At 58.0% G+C, this 18,661-nt stretch overlaps 2 protein-coding genes and 1 long non-coding RNA gene across 6 annotated transcripts in view; 1 reads left to right on the top strand and 2 right to left on the bottom strand.

The window, feature by feature from the left end:
- LOC127396127 (uncharacterized) overlaps window positions 1-2,620 on the bottom strand; it is a 23,711-nt gene extending 21,091 nt beyond the window's left edge. The window contains exon 1 of the long non-coding RNA XR_007891917.1: window positions 2,558-2,620. This is a non-coding gene — a long non-coding RNA (uncharacterized LOC127396127). The remainder of the gene's footprint in view (window positions 1-2,557) is intronic.
- SLC11A2 (solute carrier family 11 member 2) overlaps window positions 1-13,439 on the top strand; it is a 26,740-nt gene extending 13,301 nt beyond the window's left edge. For all 3 annotated transcript variants that reach the window (XM_051643723.1, XM_051643724.1, XM_051643725.1), the window contains exons 8-17: window positions 169-236; window positions 832-987; window positions 2,039-2,197; window positions 3,015-3,101; window positions 4,312-4,431; window positions 5,124-5,273; window positions 6,046-6,119; window positions 6,264-6,417; window positions 7,470-7,523; window positions 12,280-13,439. In XM_051643723.1, the coding sequence (XP_051499683.1) occupies window positions 169-236; window positions 832-987; window positions 2,039-2,197; window positions 3,015-3,101; window positions 4,312-4,431; window positions 5,124-5,273; window positions 6,046-6,119; window positions 6,264-6,417; window positions 7,470-7,523; window positions 12,280-12,357 (1,100 nt within the window). In that variant the 3' untranslated portion in view covers window positions 12,358-13,439. The remainder of the gene's footprint in view (window positions 1-168; window positions 237-831; window positions 988-2,038; window positions 2,198-3,014; window positions 3,102-4,311; window positions 4,432-5,123; window positions 5,274-6,045; window positions 6,120-6,263; window positions 6,418-7,469; window positions 7,524-12,279) is intronic.
- Window positions 13,440-15,761: 2,322 nt separating this feature from the next.
- TSFM (Ts translation elongation factor, mitochondrial) lies at window positions 15,762-18,572 on the bottom strand. Of its 2 annotated transcripts, XM_051643729.1 has the most exons (6): window positions 18,484-18,572; window positions 18,063-18,206; window positions 17,275-17,403; window positions 17,083-17,202; window positions 16,904-16,988; window positions 15,762-16,391 (listed from the first exon to the last, which is right to left on the bottom strand). In XM_051643729.1, the coding sequence occupies exons 1-6, from the start codon at window positions 18,514-18,516 to the stop codon at window positions 15,925-15,927; spliced, it is 978 nt and encodes a 325-aa protein (XP_051499689.1). In that variant the 5' UTR covers window positions 18,517-18,572; the 3' UTR covers window positions 15,762-15,924. The 2 variants fall into 2 exon arrangements, with proteins under 2 accessions (XP_051499689.1, XP_051499691.1); XM_051643731.1 differs by lacking the exon at window positions 17,275-17,403.
- Window positions 18,573-18,661: the final 89 nt, after the last annotated feature.

Consider the following 18,661-nt stretch of genomic DNA (forward strand, 5'->3'; position numbering starts at 1 on the left):
AGGTCCTGGTCCCCAGAGCTGCTCTCCAGCAGGTTCCCCCACCCTGTGCTGCTCCCTGGGCTTGTTCCTCCCCAGCTGCAGGACCTGCCCTTGACCTTGAGGAACCTCAGGAGGCTTCTGAAGGTCTCCCAAGGGTTTAGTGTTGTTGATGGTCTGTTCTCCTCCCAGGCCTGCGGAAGCTCGAGGCCTTCTTTGGTTTCCTCATCACCATCATGGCCCTGACCTTCGGTTACGAGGTACCTCCAGGGGTGCCACTGAGTGCCACCCTCTTCTGTCCCCACCCTCCTCTGTCCCCACCACACCCCAGTGGGGGGCACACATCCCATTCGGGACCTGGGAAGTGTGGGCTGTGGCGGCCTCACCCGGCCCTAGGAGGGGCGTCCAGTGCCACCACTGAGGCTGGGGCCAGCACAGTGTCCCCCAGGGCAGTGACAGCAGCTGCCGCCGCCGGGGCTGGCTTTGTACCAACAGGGCTGTGCCGTGCTGTGCTGCATGTGCCGTGCTGTGCTGCATGTGCCGTGCTGTGCTGCATGTGCCATGCTGTGCTGCATGTGCCGTGCTGTGCTGCATGTGCCGTGCTGTGGCACACACTGCCACTCGGTGCCACACAGCCCCGGGGGTGGCGTGCTGTCCTGCACGGTGCCACACATGCCATGCTATGCCACTGTCCCAGGCTCTGCCACCCTGGGCCGTGTGGTGCCCCAGTGTCACACCCTGTTATGCTGTGCCACACACACCGTGCCACACACACCGTGTCACACACACTGTGCCACCCCTGTCAGGCAGTGCCACCCTGTGCCAGATGTGTCACCCTCCCCATCTCTGTCCCAGTACGTGACGGTGCGGCCGAACCAGGGGCAGCTGCTCCGGGGGCTCTTCGTGCCCGGCTGCCCGGGCTGCGGGACCCCTCAGCTGGAGCAGGCCGTGGGCATCGTGGGCGCCGTCATCATGCCCCACAACATGTACCTGCACTCAGCCCTGGTCAAGGTGAGACCCTGGGCAGGGGGAGGCCTTGGGAGGGGGGTGGGCACAGCCCTGGGAACTGCTTTACCTGGGGGAGGGGACAAACACAGCCCCAGGGGCTGGCTGGGTCCCTGGCACAGGGAAAGGCCCAGAGCTTGAGGACACGTGTCCTGCATGCGGGGATATGGGAGTCACAGAGTCCTTCTGGTTGGGAAAGACCTTGAAAATCATAGAGTCTGACCCCAACCGAGCTCTACCAACCATAACCCAACTCTGCTGACTCCACCACTGCCCCACATCCCTCAGCACCATCTTCAGGGCTTGGAAACCTCTCCAGGGATGGGGACCCCACCCCTGCCTGGGCAGCCTGGGCCAGGCCCTGACAACCCTTTCTATGGAGAAATTGTTTCCAAGATCCAACCTCAACCTCCCCTGGGCTACGCGAGGCCAGTTCCTCTGGTCCCATCACTTGTTCCTGGGGAGCAGAGCCCGACCCCCCCTGGCTCAAACCTCCTCTCAGGCAGCTGCAGAGCCAGCAGGTCTCCCCTCACCTCCTTTGCTCCAGGCTGGACACCCCCAGCTCCCTCAGCTGCTCCTCACAAGTTCTTCAGACCCTTCTCCTTCTGCTCCAGCCGCTTCCCCAGCTCTGTGTCCCTTTTCTGGACATGCTGCAGCCCCTCAATGTCCCTTTTGTGCCTCAAAACTGATCTCGGGGGTTGAGACGTCCCTTCACCAGTGTCCAGCACAGATGTTGGGTTTTGCTTTGTCTTCCCTCCAGCAATTCCCGACCCCAAGTTACCTGTGTCCCACTGTCAGTTTAATGCAGTGTAGTTAAAGATGTATAATGTCTAAAACAGTGTGATACAACAGGTTGTCCAGAGAAGCTGTGGCAACAGAGGGACTTGGACAGGCTGGATCCATGGGTTGAGGTCCCCCTTGTGGGAGGTGTCCCTGCCCATGTAGGGGGATTGGAACAAGATGCCGTTTAAGATCCCTCCCAAGCCATTCCAGGACAATTCCAGATAACAGCCAATCCCTGTCCCCTCACCTTGCTGAGTCTCTGTCCCCTCTGCAGTCCCGGCAGGTGAACCGGGCCAACAAGAGGGAGGTCCAAGAAGCCAACAAGTATTTCTTCATCGAGTCCTGCATCGCACTCTTTGTCTCCTTCATCATCAACATCTTTGTGGTCACGGTTTTTGCTGAGGCTTTTTTTGAGAAGACCAACGGGGACGTGGTGAGTTGGGATTGGGAGGAGTTGGTGGTACCTCGTGGATGGGGTGACACCAAAGTATGGGGCTGCTAGAGCAGAGGGGACCATAGGGGCAGCCCTGGGGCTGGTCAGGGCCCTGGGGCACCAGAGCCCAAATGTTCTGGACATAAAGGGGAGAGAAGGAACAATGGTGATGGTAATTATGTGGGATCGTGGGATGGTTTGGGTTGGGGGGACCTTAAAACACATCTAGTCCTGGATTGGTGGACACTTGGGAATGATGCCCCATTCCTCTGGATGTGTCTGAGAAGGCCAGAGGTATGAAATGAGAGAATGATCAGAGAATTATGGGATGGGTTGGGTTAGTGGGACCTTAAAGATCACCTAGATCCAACCCCCTGCATGGGCAGGGACACCTCCCACCAGCCCAGGCTGCTCTGAGCCCCATCCAGCCTGCCCTTCAACACTGCCAGGGATGGGGCAGCCACAGCTTCCCTGGCCCAGGCTCTCCCCACTCTCCCAGCCAAGAATTTCCTCCTCATCTCCAACCTCCATCTCCCCCTCATCCCATCCCTCCTGCCCTTGTCCCAAGTCCCTCCCCAGCTTTCCTGGAGCCCCTTCAGGCACTGGAAGCTGCTCTAAGGTCTCCCTGGAGCCTTCTCCTCTCCGTACTGAACAACCTTAACTCTCCCAGCCTGTCTCCAGCCGTCAGATGATCATTGTGGCCCAGTAAAACCATTGAAACCAGTCTGAAGAGGCACCCAGCACCCTGGGACCTCCAGCATCTGCAAACCTTTTCCCCCCACCCCATCTGATCAAACCCAACCTCCCTTCGTTGCAGCACAGAGTCTGTGGGAACACCAGCAGCCCCCACGTCTCGCTCTTCCCCAACAACAACCAGACACTGGAGGTAGACATCTACAAGGGGGTGAGTAGCCCAGGAGGGTGACAAAGGGCTGGCCTTGTCCCCAGCAGTGTCCTTCTCAGGGAGTGTTGGGGTAAACTGGGAGGGGTGAAGGATAGGGCTGGAATCATGAAATTGTTGTGGTTGGGAAAGACCTTGAGGATCATGGAGCCCACCTATCAACCCAGCCCTGCCAAGGCCACCACTGCCCCACATCCCTCAGCACCATCTCCAGGGCTTGGAAACCCCCCCAGGGATGGGGACCCCACCCCTGCCTGGGCAGCCTGGGCCAGGCCCTGACAACCCTTGCCAGGAAGGAATTGTTCCCAAGATCCAACCTCAACCTCCCCTGGGCAACTCGAGGCCAGTTCCTCTGGTCCCATCACTTGTTCCTGGGGAGCAGAGCCCGACCCCCCTGGCTCCAACCTCCTCTCAGGCAGCTGCAGAGCCAGCAGGTCTCCCCTCAGCCTCCTCTGCTCCAGGCTGGACACCCCCAGCTCCCTCAGCTGCTCCTCACAAGTTCTCCAGACCCTTCTACTTGTGCTCCAGCCCCTTCCCCAGCTCTGTGTCCCTTTTCTGGACATGCTGCAGCCCCTCAATGTCCTTGTCTTGAAGGGCCCAGAACTGACCTCAGGATTCACACAATCAAGGACTTCATAAGCTTCAAGGGATCTGGAAGCTCATCTAGTTCCAACCCCTGTCATGGGCAGGGACACCTCCCACTAGATGAGTCTAGCCTGTCTGGGTCCCTCAGCCCATGGATCCAGCCTGTCCAGGTCCCTCAGCCTATGGATCCAGCCTGTTCCCATCCCTCTTCAAACCCTTCCTACCCTCAGGCAGCTCCACACTCCCACCCAACTTGGTGTCATCTCTGCACTGACTGAGGGAACACTCAATCCCCTCATCCAGACTATGGATAAAGATATTGGAGAGAACTAATCCCAGCCTTGAGCCCTCCTGACCCCAGTGGTGAAGGAGATCCCTGGAGACCCCTTTGACTCCCTTTGCCATGACAAAACTTTCCCTCACACCTGTTCTGAACCTTCTCCATCCAACCTAACCCTGGAGATGCTTCCTGATCCACCAACGGGGAGGGATCCTCCCTATTCTACAAATGCCTCATTCCTTCTTTGTTCCAGCTGGATTCCTGGGCTTTCTTGCCTCCTGAGGGAATTCCTGCCCTGTCTCCCTGGGGTGTGGGCTGGGCTGATGGGGCCACGTATCTCTGTTCCAGGGGGTTGTCCTGGGCTGTTACTTTGGCCCCGCTGCACTCTACATCTGGGCCATTGGAATCCTGGCGGCTGGGCAGAGCTCCACCATGACAGGGACCTACTCTGGGCAGTTTGTCATGGAGGTAACAACCACCTAGATGGCTTCCCACCATCCTGCTTTTTCCATTCCCAGTCCTTTAAGGTTCATGTCAATGATTCCCCTTCCTTGGACATGCTGGAAGCTCCAGAAGTCTTCCTGATTTCCAGCAAAGCAGCATCTCGTCCCACCCCGACACCCCTCCTCCTGCAGCACTTGGGTCCTGCAATCATGGAGTGGTTTGGCTTGGAGAGATCTCAAAGATCACCTAGATCCAACCCGCCTGTATGGGCAGGGACACCTCCCACCAGCCCAGGTTGCTCCAAGCACCATATTAGATACCTGGAACACTTTTCAGCAGCACCTTGAAGATCATCTAGTGGATCATCTGTGTGGTCTTTAAGGTTCCTTTCCAACTAAAACCATTCCATGACCCAAAGATCATCCAGTGACACCCCCTGCATGGACAGGGACACCTCCCACCAGCCCAGGTTGCTCCAAGCCCCATCCAACCTGCCCTTCAACACCCCCAGGGATGGGGCAGCCACAGCTTCCCTGGCCCAGGCTCTCCCCACCCTCCCAGCCAACAAGTTCCTCCTCATCTCCAACCTCAATCTCCCCACTTCCAGTTATAAGCCCTTCCCCCTTGTCCCATCCCTCCTGCCCTTGTCCCAAGTCCCTCCCCAGCTTTCCTGGAGCCCCTTCAGGCACTGGAAGCTCCTCCTTGGTTTCTCCCAGGGTTTCCTCAACCTGCGCTGGTCCCGCTTCGCCCGGGTTCTGCTGACCCGCTCCATCGCCATCACCCCCACACTCTTCGTTGCCATCTTCCAGGATGTGGAGCACCTGACAGGCATGAATGACTTCCTCAATGTCCTCATGAGTCTCCAGGTGAGCAGCAGCAGCATCTGGGGGGGCTCAGAACTGGGAGAAATTCCAGCACTCATTGCTTCAGCTTCTGAGGGCTTGTAGGAGCAGCTGAGCAGAGGATTGGCATAAAGTCAGGGAACCATGGAATGGCTTGGGTTAGAGCAACCTAAAAGACCCATCTAGATCCAACCCCCTGCATGGGCAGGGACACCTCCCACCAGCCCAGGTTGCTCCAAGCCCCATCCAACCTGCCCTTCAACACTGCCAGGGACGGGGCAGCCACAGCTTTCCTGGCCAGGCTCTCCCCACCCTCCCAGCCAAGAATTTCCTCCTCATCTCCAGCCTCCACCTCCCCACTTCCAGTTTTAAGCCCTTCCCCCTTGTCCCATCCCTCCTGCCCTTGTCCCAAGCCCCTCCCCAGCTTTCCTGGAGCCCCTTCAGGCACTGGAAGCTGCTCTAAGGTCTCCCTGGAGCCTTCTCTCCAGGCTGAACACCCCAACTCTCCCAGCCGGTCTCCAGAGCAGAGCTGCTCCAGCCCTCCCAGCATCTCCGTGGCCTCCTCTGGACTCTCTCCAGCAGCTCCATATCAGGTGTTCTGCTGGTGGAGGTGGGGAGGCTCAGCCAGGGTCTGAAATCTCTTCCTTCTTCCAGTTGGAGGAAATCCCTTGGACTCATTGACATTGGCTTGGAGGAAACGTGCTCAGATTTGACCCATCCCCACGTGTTTGTCCATGCTGAGATCACCAAAACTAGTTCCACTCCTTATTCTCCTGAACTTTCTCTCTTATTCCAGCTCCCCTTTGCTTTGATCCCTGTCCTGACCTTCACCAGCCTCCCCAGTGTCATGAACGACTTTGCCAATGGGTGGTAAGTCCAAAGGGAATCATCTCCAAGCAGGAGATGCCACATTGCTCCCCTCCAACCCCTTCATCCTCTTCTGGTCTGGACCATCCCAGAGCCCCAGCAGTGATCCCTCCACCTCACCCTGTTTCCCTCTGTTTTTTCTGACAGGTTCTGGAAGATCGGGGGGGGTGTCTTGATCCTCCTCATCTGCAGCATCAACATGTATTTTGTGGTGGCCTATGTCATGTCCCTCAATCACCTGGCTCTGTACGTCGGGGCCGCCGTTCTCAGCATCATCTACTTGTCCTTCGTGGCCTACCTGGTACGGCTGGGGCCACCTGAGGGGCCTGGCAGGCAGGAGGAGACAAGGGATTTACCTTCTCACCATCATAGTCACGTTTTAAAGTCACCAAAATTGTCCACGGGGTCAGGACAGGAGGGGAAGTTGAGGCTTTCGTGGCCAGGTTTCCTTGGGAATCTCTTCTGCATGTCCTGAGCCATGTGGCTGTTCCCTGCTTTTCCTACCAACTCTTTAGCAATAGAATCATCAAAATCATTGAATGGTTTGGGTTGGATGGACCTTAAAGACCATCTAGATCCAACCAGAGGGGATTGTTCCCCTCTGCTCCAGTCCGGTGAGACCTCCCTGCAGGGCTGGGTCCAGCTCTGGGGTCCTCAATACAGGAAGGACATGGAGCTGTTGGAGAGAGGCCAGAGGAGGCCACAGGGATGATGGGAGGGCTGGAGCAGCTCTGCTCTGGAGCCAGGCTGGGAGAGTTGGGGTGTCCAGCCTGGAGAGGAGAAGGCTCCAGGGAGACCTGAGAGCAGATTCCAGTGCCTGAAGGGGCTCCAGGAAAGCTGGGGAGGGATTTGGGACAAGGGCAGGGAGGGATGGGATGAGGGGTAGGGATGAAAACTGGCAGTGGGGAGATGGAGGTTGGAGATGAGGAGGAACTTGTTGGCTGGGAGGGTGGGGAGAGCCTGGGCCAGGGAAGCTGTGGCTGCCCCATCCCTGGGGGTGTTGAAGGGCAGGTTGGATGGGGCTTGGAGCAGCCTGGGCTGGTGGGAGGTGTCCCTGCCCATGCAGGGGGTTGGATCTAGGTGGTCTTAAGATCATGGAGTGGTTTGGGTTGGAAAGGACCTTAAAGACCATGCAGATCCACTAGATGATCTTCAAGGTGCTTCGCTGCCTTCTAGGTATCTAATATGGTGCTTGGAGCACCCTGGGCTGGTGGGAGGTGTCCCTGCCCATGCAGGGGGTGGCACTGGGTGATCTTTAAATTTCCTCCAAGCCAAACCACTCTGGGATTCCGGCATTCCCTGACATTATGTGTCCCCATCCCTGTCTCTGACCCCTGTCCCCTCTCTCTGCAGGGCTGGCTCTGCCTCATTGCTTTGGGTCTCTCCTTCCTGGCCTGTGGACAGTCGGTAAGCGTCACCAGGACCCTGCTGGCCGAGGAGGCCCCGTCCCATGTCACCAAGTAGCCGTGTCCAACGGCGCCGGTCGCCATCAGAGCCAGCGCGTGTCTATGGTGACAGTGTCACCCGCGGGGGCTGCCCAGGGGGATGGGCCTCCAGCACCCACAGCCACCAACCCGGGGGGCTGGGGTGCTCCAAGAGGGATCATGGAACCATGGAATGGCTTGGGTTAGAGCAACCTAAAAGACCCATCTAGATCCAACCCCCTGCATGGGCAGGGACACCTCCCACCAGCCCAGGCTGCTCCAAGCCCCATCCAACCTGCCCTTCAACACTGTGAGGGATGGGGCAGCCACAGCTTCCCTGACCCAGGCTCTCCCCACCCTCCCAGCCAAGAATTTCCTCCTCATCTTCAACCTCCCATCTCCTCACTTCCAGTTTCAAGCTCTTCCCCCTCGTCCCATCCCTCCTGCCCTTGTCCCAAGTCCCTCCCCAGCTTTCCTGGAGCGCCTTCAGGCACTGGAAGGTCCTCCAAGATCTCTCTAGAGCCTTCTCCAGGCTGGAGAAGCCCAACTCTTAGCCTGTTTCCATGGTAGAGTTGAGTTTCCTTTGCTAGACACCTCCAATCCCACTGGGAAGGAGCAGGAGAGCAATGGGAGGTGGGCAGGAGCTGCTGGTTTTCTAAACACTAAACCCTCCCCCCAATGCTGCAGACCCCTCCTCATCCCACCTCCTCTCCAGCCTCCTCCCATTTTGACCTCCAAACTCCTCTTACTCCATGTAGCAGAAACACTGAAGCTCCAGGTCCTGCCTCCTGGGCACTCAACTGGAGAATGCTAATTTAATTTAAATTATATTAATAATAATAACAATAACAACAATAATAAATATCAATAAGCTTGCCATTTCCAAATGCACCTTTTAGGCTGCATTGGAGGGACCTGCAGACAAGTTGACACTACATCTGGAGTCTACCTCCATGGTCAGGTTGTGACCACCCTTCAGCACCACACTGGATTTGATTGATTTATTTCATTTATTTCATTTATGTGATTGATTTAATTTATTTTTGGATTTTAAAACATTTCTCACTCAGCTCCACCAGGGCCTGAGTGATGCCAGGGCAAGGGACACTCCGCTTATTTTTTTGTGTCCTTTTGGCACGTGGCTTTGGTGGCCAGCAAAGGAAACAAGCCAGGAAGGTGTCTGGTTGATGGATGATGGGATTTCATTCCCTCGGTGTGTGACTCTTGGAGACACTCCTTGGAGTTCTCCAAAGTCCTTGGTTTCCAGCTCAAAATGCCACCATGCAGACAATGCTGACGGCTCCTCCCGAGAGGTCGTGGCTGGAAAACAACTTCCAAGTTTTTATTGGTTGATTTATTTCCCTTCAATCCCCCCCCAAACCTTTCTCCTTGCCCTCCTTGTTAGCATTAATTAATCTCAGTTCCCTTTTTGGGACACTTGGAAAGTAACTGAAATCAGATTTAGGGAATTCTAAGCCAACATTACACTTTTCTCCTGTTTTCAGAACAGCTTATGGGGATGTTTTTTCCCAACCTGGGATGAATTTCCAGGTTCCATCCCACATTTTGGGCTGGGTTGGATGTGTCTGGATGGTGGAAATTGGGTGTTGGGAGCTGCATCCTGGGCTTTTCTAGCACAATTCCCCTTGTCCCACTTCCTAGAACCTGGGATGGTTCCAGGACCACTCCACAAAGGGGGATTTTTAGGTCCCAAGAAGAGTTATGTGGATTTGGAGGCTGAGTCCAGGTGGTCCAAAGGGTCTCTTTCCCCTTCCAGAGGGTCTCTTCCCTCTCCAGAGGTTTTCTCCTGCTTGGACAGGGGTTGATTTGGGGGATTTTGGCCAGGATCTGCCCAACACCGTCTCATTATCAACTGATTCCCAGGAAATCCATCATCCTGCGGGGCCTTTCCCTCCTTCCCACCATCCCCAGGTAGGGAACCACTCAAAAAAACTCCCTGGAGCCTCGAAGAGGCACAGCCTGGTCCTGGGGTTTGGTTGAAATGGGAATTCTTGTCAGGATAAACCTCACTGTGCCACTGGCATGGAGCTCATCTGAGAGTGGTTTAAGCTCCCTGGAGTGTTTGAGCCTGAATTTTTTTTGGAATTTCATTATTCCTTAGATGTGGGTGACAGAATTCCTACCACTCCAGGAAAACTCCACTTCAAGTCTGGGCTGGATCATTTACATTCATTCCTGCCCTTTACCAAACCAGTTGAATTTCACTCCCTGTCCTTCCCCCCCAACCTGTGAACTCACCAAGCACCAGACACCACTGTGCTGGTTTCCAAATTTAATTCCCAAATTCCAGTGGGAATTTTCTCCCCCTTCCTTAACTCTTGGAGGTTTTATACCTGCAGCCACACACTGAGGGTGGGGGTGGCTTCTCTGGAGCTGTGTTCGTGCCCTCAGCACCAGGTTTCTATCCAGATTTTCCAGTATTTGGGATTTTTCCTGGGGATCAGAGGAGATTTTCATGGCTCTTCAGAATTCATTTCTCATCCTTGGCTTCTGTTCCGCATGGAATTGATTTTATGCCCCACCCAAACCAGTTGTAGAAACGACCTCACAATTAAAAGTCAGAGACTTTTCCACCTTGGCTTTCTGGGTCTTTTTTTTTTTTTTTTTTTTTTCTTTTTGGGGGGTGGGGTTTGCTCAGAATTCCCAGCTGGAATGAGACACCTCCCCCCCCCAGCTCCAAGGCCCTTGGATGTGCTTTCAGAGGGTGTTTCTGCCCTTCCCCACTAGATACAGCCTGTCTGGTGGGTTTGCCCCTGGTTGTGTCCCTGGAGCTGCCGGCCACTCGGCGTCTTTCCCGCTGGGATTTTTCTGGTGGGATCCAGGACACAGTGGGTGGATCCAGCCCATCCTGCTGCTCCCAGTGCTCTGGGCACACAGCTCCAGCAACTCCTGGGGAAAAAAGGATTTTCCTGGTTTTTGTCCTGGCCAGAGCGGTTCCTTGAGCTGTGAATCAGCCCAAGGGTGGGGCTGGAGCTGTTTTAAACCAGACAGAATCCAGCCTAAATCCAGGAGTATTCCAGCCTAACCCCAGAGATGATCCAGAGTAACCCCAGAGTTAATCTGGTCTAAATCCAGAGATGTTCCAGCCTACATCCAGGGAGAATCCATCCAAAATCAAGAGATAATCTCTTCTAACTCCAGAGATAATCCAGCCGAACCCAGCAGGTCTGGGCTGCAGGAGGTCAGAGGGACGAGCTGATGTTCTCCCATCTCAAACTCCTCGGGGACAGCAGGGACAGGAGGAGTGGCAGCTTCTGCCACCAGCTCTGGGACATGGGGATACTCCTGGAGCCACCATCTTCCCTCAAGCTGGGGAAGGAGCCAGGCCCTGTGAGTGCCTCGTGTCTCTTTTGGGATATTTTGTTCTTGTTTGATCAATTTCTGAGTCTGTCACGATGCTCTGGGGGCCCTTGAGTTCCATTTCTGCCTGGTGAGGAACATTGGTGGCCAGTCCAGCTCCATCGTCAACATCAATGGGATCTTCTTTAGCCTCATTCCCCTGAGAGGAGGCGAGCGACCACCCCACAACTTTTCCTCTTAATTACCCAACACATGTAATTACTTAGAACTAATTAAGGACTGTCAACACCCAAAGTTTCATTCCAATTGTGGAGGAAATTGATTTAGATGAGTGGAGGGGCTGTTTGGTGGGAGGGAATGTTTTTTTCAGAGCGTCCTGTGGGTTGATCCCTTCCAGTATCTCCATTTCCTGGTAAATAGGAGTAATATTGGCCTTGCAGCAGGTCCTAGCTGCTTAATGACCTGCTTAATGACTGTAATTAATGATGGGCTGGCACAAGCTGATGCTGGAAGCGACAGTTGGCCACCATCAGCTGCTGGTGGCCTCAGTGATTCCCTGCTGAGGAAATGAATTGTTTGGGCTTAATTAATAATTAATTTCCTTGGGTCTTATTAGACCAGGCTCAACTCAGGCTTCGTTAAACCCTCCTCAAATTGGGCTTTGTTAAATCAGGCTCAATTTAGGCCTCATTAAACACTCCTCAAGTCAGGCTTCATTTCGGGCCTCAGTAAACCCTGATCGATTAATTAATTAATTAATGGCTCATGGTAGCCCAGCCTTGTTAAAGCCCTCCCTGGATTTCCAGAGAGCTCCGATCCAGGGGGATTTTACTGGCATGTGGAAAAGTCTCTGTAATGTGGCTTTGGATGGACAACCTGGGCCTCGTTAAACCTGATCAACTTGGGCTTCATTAAATGCTGATCAATTCAGGACTCATTAAACTGGGTTCAAGTTTGGCCTCATTAAACCCTCCTCATCTTGGGCCTCCTTAAACACTCCTCAACTCAAGCTTTTTTAAACCTTGATCAAACTTGGGCCTCATTAAACTGAGCTCAACTCAGGTGCCGTTAAACCCTCCTCAACTTGGGCCTTGTTAAACCCTGATCAACCCGGGCCTCATTAAACCCTCCTCCTCAACTCAATCTTCATTAAGCCCTCCTATCAACTCTGCCTCATTAAATCAGGCTCAACTTGGGTGTCATTAAACCTTGATTAACTTGGGCCTCATTAAACCCTCCTCAACTTGGGTATCTTTAAACTCTGATCAATCCAGGCTTTGTTTAACTGGCTTCAACTTGGGCCTTATTAAACCCTCTTGAACTCGGGCTTCGTTAAACCCCGATGAACTTGGGCCTCGTTAAACCAGGTCCACCTCAGGCTGTTCCCATTTCTGACCCTTTTCCTTTTCCTCTTCCAGCGTTCCCTGGGATTCGCCGCCCACCCGGAGCTTTTCCTCCTCGACAACGTTGATGCCGACACGACCATCCCCAGATGATCCCAGTGGGTCGGACTCAGCATTCCTGGAGGAAAGGAATTCCCAGAATCCCATGGGAAACGCAGCTGGGCCCCGCTCAGGGAACTGGGATTTCTCCTGAGGAGGGTGGAGGGATCGGAGGGACCTGTTGGGAGAGCGGTTGGTGCTGTGGGAGGAAGATCTGGTGCTAGGGGAGAAGATCTGGGCTCCAGGAGGTTCCTTTAGGTACCTCCAAAGATATTTTTCCCCCCTCCTCATAGTTGCTCCAATCAGGGAAGGAATTTGTCAATATTTGCCTGATTTTTATTCCAGTTCCTGCTGGTTGGTGGAGATGGTTTGATGTGAAGCCACTGTGGATTTTTATTAATCCTAATTTGAGGAAAAGTCCATGCTTGGAAAACTTGAGCACAGAGCAGAGATCCAGGGATTTTCCAGAGGAAGGAGAAGGGCATGAACAGCCAAGTGAAGCCCCAGAGAGGCTGGGGTCATTCCTGGCCTCTGGATCATCCATAATCAGCCATTTTTTTCCCATGATTTCTGACAGATCCAACCTCCCCCATGGGACAATTCCCCCACACCCCAAGATTCATTTTCTCCTCTTTCCCATGGCATTTTTCCCATTTTTCCCAGCCTGGAGCCTCCCCCTACCTGGGCGCAGGCAGCTGCTCTTTTCCATTTCAATTCAATTAATTGCAATTAAAATTAATTGCAATTTAAAAGCTGAATTTCCCACCCCAAGTCAGGACTGAATCATTTTCCTGGAATTTCCAAAATTTTCATGTGCTTCCTGGACCCTCCCAGAGCCCAAACCTGGAGGAAGTTCAAGGTCAACAGACTCCAACTCTGATCCACATTTCCCAAATCAAATCTGGCCTTTTCTTTAATTAAATAATCCCAAATTAATTCAACCTTTTTCCCAATTAAAGCCTTTTTGGATTTCTTGGCACCTTCTCCAATACCAGGAGGATGGGACAGAGAGATGGAATTTCCCCAGAAAAGCTTCATTTGATTTTAATTGATTTCTAAGATTATTATTATTTCTAAAAAGTTCTAAGAAGAATAAAAATCAATTTTCCTGCTCCCTTTTCCTAGGGAATTCCTGATATTTCTGATTTTTTTTTCCACGCTGGGATCTGGGGTAGGATTTGATGGGAAATTCCAGCCCCAGGATCGAGTTTTTGGTTACAAATTCAAAAGGGAACGAAGGTTAATTCAGTCAATAATGTGATGAATAATTCGATTAGAGGCGGACAAGGGGGGGGGGGGGGCAGAGGGTCTGTGTGTTCCCCCCCAAAAGGCACCCCTCTGCCCCCCTCTGTGACGTCACAAAGAAGATAGCCAATGGGGAGTGAGAACGGGGCGGCGGGGGCGGAGCCCCCAGTCAGAGCCCAGTCTGGTACTGGGGCATTCCCAGGGTGGAACTGGGGGACAATGGGAGGGTATTTGAGGGGAAATAGGAGAAATTATGGGGAAATAAGGGGAATTTGGGGGGAATAAGAGGAATCAGGGAGGAAATAGGGGGAACTGGGGGGGGGGACAGGAGGAACTTGGGGCACCAGGAGGGGCGGGTGGGGCCGTTTTGCTTCTTATTGAAGAGAAATAATAATTCGACAAGTTTAAAAGCAAAAAAGGGGCTCAAATGTCACAAACCCCCTCAGCTGGGGACACTGGGGAGCACTGGGGATAATGGGGGGCACTGGGGACACACTGAGGACGCACTGGGGGGCACTGGGGACACTGTGGGGCACTGGGGACACACTGGATGGCATTGGGGGGCACTGGGGGGGCCCTGGGGAAACACTGGGTGGCACTGGGGACACACTGGGGGGCACTGGGGACACACTGGGGGGCACTGGGAGACACACTGGGTGGCACTGGGGACACACTGGGGGGCACTTGGGACACACTGGGGGGCACTTGGGACACACTGGATGGCACTTGGGACGCACTGGGGACACACTGGGGGGCACTTGGGACACACTGGGGGGCACTGGGGACACACTGAGGGGCACTGGGGGGCTCAGGGCGTTGCTGGGACGGAGGGGGCGGGGCTACAGCTGTTCACTGGACACGCCCCCCGCTCGTGGCCCCGCCCCGTCCCGCCGAGCCTCAACCGCTTGCGAGGTAAACACGGCCGGGCCCCGCCCCCTCCCACTGCCCAGCCAATCCCCTCGCCTCGGCCACGCCCCCTCCCGCCGCTCAGCCAATCACCACCCGGCGGCCGTTTCAAGGCTCCCCCCCCCCCCCCAATGGCGATAACACAATAACAAAGCCCCGGACGCGCCTCGAGTGCCCCCCCCGCCGCGGGGGGGCCTGGAAACCGCCGCAGCCCCGTTTCCTCCGGTGGGCGCGCGCGGGGCGGCCCGGGCCCCCCCCCCCCCCCCCCCCCCCACCGGATCCGCAGCGACCGAAGCGGCAGGTACCGGGGGGGGGCACCGGGGGGGGCGCGGGGAGCTCCCCGGTTGGGGGGGTGGGGGCGGGACGGCGCGTGTGTGTGCCCCCCATCACGGTCACACCCCCCCGTTTGCTGTCACCCCCCGCTAATGACCCCCCGTTAATGCCCCCTCCGTATTGTCACCCCCCACACACACCGTCCTCCCCCCTCGCTGTCACCCCCTCCTCGATGCCCCCTGCCATGGCCTCTCCCTTACCGTGACCCCCCCATTAATGCCTCTTCACTTCCCGCTCCCGGGACCAGCGGGGCGGGGGGGTGGGGGTCTCGGCGGGGCTCCCGGGGGGGGGCGGGGGAGTCCCGGGGGGCAGCGGAGCGCGGCCGCGGCCCGGTTCAAGTAATCCAGGATAGGCTGTTCCAGCCCGGCCTGTTCCCGGTTACTTGTCCCGGGAGGCGGCCGGTGACGTCGCGGCGGGTGGGGGAGAGGGTGGCGGTCCTGGGGGCGGGGGGGCCAGCACACGTCTTTTGGCCGCCGGTGACCCTTTGACCCCCCCGTCATGTCCCCCGTGTGACCCCTCCCCCCCCACTGCCACCACCACTTGTCACCTCGCGTGGACCCCAGACCCTCTGCTCGGTGTCACCCCCTACCCCATCAGTGCGCAGGGTCCTCTGGCGGGGGGGGTCGCACCTCTACCGTAACTCCCCCCGCCCGGTGCCAAGATGGGGCTGGGAATGGGGCGCGGGCTGGGACCCCCCCTTGGTGTCATCCCTGGCTCAGCCCAGGGAAGCCAGAAAGTGCCCCCCCCAAGTGGTCCCGGTGTGTCGAATTGCCCCCCCCCGCGCCTTTCGGGGGGGCCTGGTTGCAGCTCCCTTGCCCCTCACCGATATTTTTGGACTTTTTTACTGATTTACCATTAAAGAAATTAAAGAAAGTGGTGGCGGCTGCGGGGGGGGGAAGTGCGGGAGGTACAGGCGGATGGGGGGGAGGGGCTTTGGGGGGGCAGTCCCAGTTCCCACAAACCACTCGGGTCGGTTCCTTCACAGCTTTATTGTGTCTCACCCATGGACACATGGGGGGGGGGGGGGTCCCAGTAACACCCCCTCCATGACCACCCCCGATCTGTGGGCCTGAGCCCCCCCCACCCTGTGGGGCTGACCCCCCGTCCCCAGTCCGTGGGGACCTCCCCTTCCTCACCCTATCCCGCCACTGTTGTCACATCCCGGGTCCCCTCCCCACTCTGTGCCTCCCCCTCCCCGGTCTCCTCCCCACATTGGAACCTCAGGAAGCCCCTCACGGCCACCGCCCCCCCCTGCTCCCGCACCCACTGCCCCAGGGTCACCTCGGGTTGCAGCAGGAACCCCTGGGCCAGCAGCCTCGTCTCCCCCTCGCCCCCGGGAGGGTCCTGGGGGGTCCCCAAGGAGGTGGGTGCCATCCCTACCACGTGCTGAGCCACCTTCCTCCCCACCTCCTCCAGGGTGGCTTGGGGGGGGGGTGGCCCCTCTGCTGTCACCCCCAGGGCCACCAAAGCCCCGTAGGTGCCCATGACCACAGGGGCAGGGCCCGTTGGTAGCCACCCATGGGTGTAGGTGGCCACCAGCCCCTCCCCCTCTGGCACCCGCAGCCACCCGGCCCGGCGCAGGTTCAGCTTCTCCCCCAGCTTCCCTGGAACGTGGGGGGTGCGGTTAAATTAGGGGGAGGGTCCTGCCCCATCCCCCCCCCACCAAATCAATCCCCAGCCACATCCTTGTCCCCAAGATGTGGCTCTGGTCACCCCCCCGCGGGGGTTTCTTTTCCTGCCCCAGGATTTTCTGCCCCCCCCCCCAGGTCTATCTGTCCCACTCAGGGTTTCTCTCCCCCCCCTCCAGGAGTTTCTCCCATTACCCCTCCTCAGATTTTCTGCACTCCCCACTAAGGATGTTCTGCCCCCTGCAAGGACTTTCTGCCCCTCCCCCCCCGGCTTCTGGATCCCCCTGGAATTTCTACTCCCCCTCCCAGGAGTTTATGCCCCTATTCTGCCCCCACACCGAACAGTTTCTGCTCCCCTCCCTTGTTTCTCACTCCCCCCCCCCCAGTGGTTTCTCACGTTCCTGCAGTTCCTCCCCACCATGGCTTCTGCCCCCCCTCTTGGGCTCTCTTGCTTCCCTCTGGGGGTTTCTGCCCCCCCCCCCACTCACCCATGGCCAGTGCCAGTTGCTCCCTGAGCAGAGCCCCCCCCGGCTCTCCCCGCAGCTGCATCAGCTCCTCCTCCTGCAGCAGGTGCTGCCAGACAGGGGGGAAGGGGAATGAAAGTTTTTGGGCAGCTCTGAGGGGAGTCCTGGGTGGGTGCCCCCCAACCCCCTTAACCCCCCCTCACCTTGTCACAGGCAGTGGCCTGTTTGCTGGCCCGGCAGTGGCCCATGGTGGCCACAGCCACCAGCTCCACCAGCTGCTGAAACTCGCCTGTCCTGGCCACGAAATCGGTCTCACAGTTCACCTGGGGGGGTGTCAGTCAGCTGGGGGCAGGGGGGAGTCCCGTGTGCCCCCCGCAACCCCCAGTGTCACCCACCTCCACCATGGCAGCCGCTGTCCCCTCCCGGAGCAGCCCCACCAGCCCTTGGGGGGTCGGTCGCCCCCTGAGGATGCTGGCCCGGGCCCAGCCCCTCTGCTGGGCCTGATCCTGCAGCCAGGCCTCGGCCTGGGGCACACGAGGGGGGGTCACAGAGGGGGGTCACGGAGGGGTGTCACACACCCCCAGGTCACTGCAACCCACCCTGAGCCCTCCCCTGCTCCCCCTCTTGCTTCCCCCACATCCCCTCCTAACTCCCGGCCACCCCCAGATCCCCCCTGGCTGTGCCCTCCCCCAGTGTCTCCCTCCCCCCAGTTGTGCCCCCTCCAGGTGTCATCCCACCCCAGCTTCCTCCCTCCTGCTCCCCCCCCTCCTCCAGGTCCCCTCACCCCGCCCCCAAAGGTGTCCCACCCACATCACCACCTGGTTCTCCCCCTCCCAGCCCCCCTTTCCCCCTCCCTCCCATTACCCTGCCCCCCGTCATGTCGTGTGTGTGTGTGTGTGTCCCTGACCCCCCAACTCCTTCCCTCAGTTCCCTCCACCCCACACAACCCCTTCCCCCTCCCGTCACCCCCACCTGCCCCCCCAGTCCCCCTCCCCCTGGTCTCCTTCCTGGTCTCTCCCACCTGCCCCCCCCCCTCAGTCCCCTCAATCCCCCCCATTCCCCTCTCGTCCCCCCCGTGTCTCCCACCTGCCCCCTCCCTTCCCCCCCCGTTCCCTGCTGCACCCACTTCCCCCTCCTCCCCGTTCCCCCCCCAGTCTCCCACCTGCCCTGGTGCCGCCCCCACCTTTCCGCGGTCCCCCCCGCAGCGCTGCAGCGCCTCCCGGCACTGCACGAAGGGCAGCCCCGTTCGCCGCCGCAGCTCCAGCAGCGCCTCCTTGTCCGCCGCCAGCACCGGGCGGGCAGCACGGAAGAACCGGGCCGGGGGGGCCTAAGCGGGGGGGGGGGGGTGGTGAGCCAGCAACCGGGACCCCCCCGCGGCGGGGGAAGCCCGGGAAGGCTCTGGGAGGCAGGGAGAGGCCCCGGGGACAGAGCAGGGGGATCCCAGGAGGGGGTCCCGGGGGTCCCGGGATAGGGAGGATCCCCGAATGGGGGGCGGGGCCCGGGGGCGGGGGGAGGTGCAGGGGGCGGTGCCGGGATGGGGGGGTCGCCCCGGGGGGGGAACGTGCCCCAGGCCGCGAGAAGGTCCCGGGGTCCCCCCCCCTCACCCTCCCGCACGCGCCGATCGCCGCCCGCTGCATCCCGAGCCGCGGCGCGCGCCGGTGACGTCAGAGCTCCGCGCCACGCCGGGGTCAAGGGGTGACGGGGGGCGGGGCCGCCACCGCTGATTGGCTGCCGGGGAGAGGTGGCGTCACTGGCGCGCGACGGCGGAAACGCCCCGGGGCG

This window comes from Apus apus (assembly GCF_020740795.1).
Source record: "Apus apus isolate bApuApu2 chromosome 28 unlocalized genomic scaffold, bApuApu2.pri.cur SUPER_28_unloc_1, whole genome shotgun sequence".
Lineage (NCBI taxonomy): Eukaryota > Metazoa > Chordata > Aves > Apodiformes > Apodidae > Apus > Apus apus.

Excerpts from the sequence above, each read along its gene's own strand:
- TSFM (XM_051643729.1), bottom strand. The coding sequence starts at position 18,516 with ATGCAGCGGGCGGCGATCGGCGCGTGCGGGAGG. Across the intron at positions 16,989-17,082 it reads AGGCCACTGCCTGTGACAAG|CACCTGCTGCAGGAGGAGGA; the intron begins GTGAGGGGGGGT and ends CCTGTCTGGCAG. Across the intron at positions 16,392-16,903 it reads GCAACTGGCACTGGCCATGG|GGAAGCTGGGGGAGAAGCTG; the intron begins GTGAGTGGGGGG and ends CCCACGTTCCAG.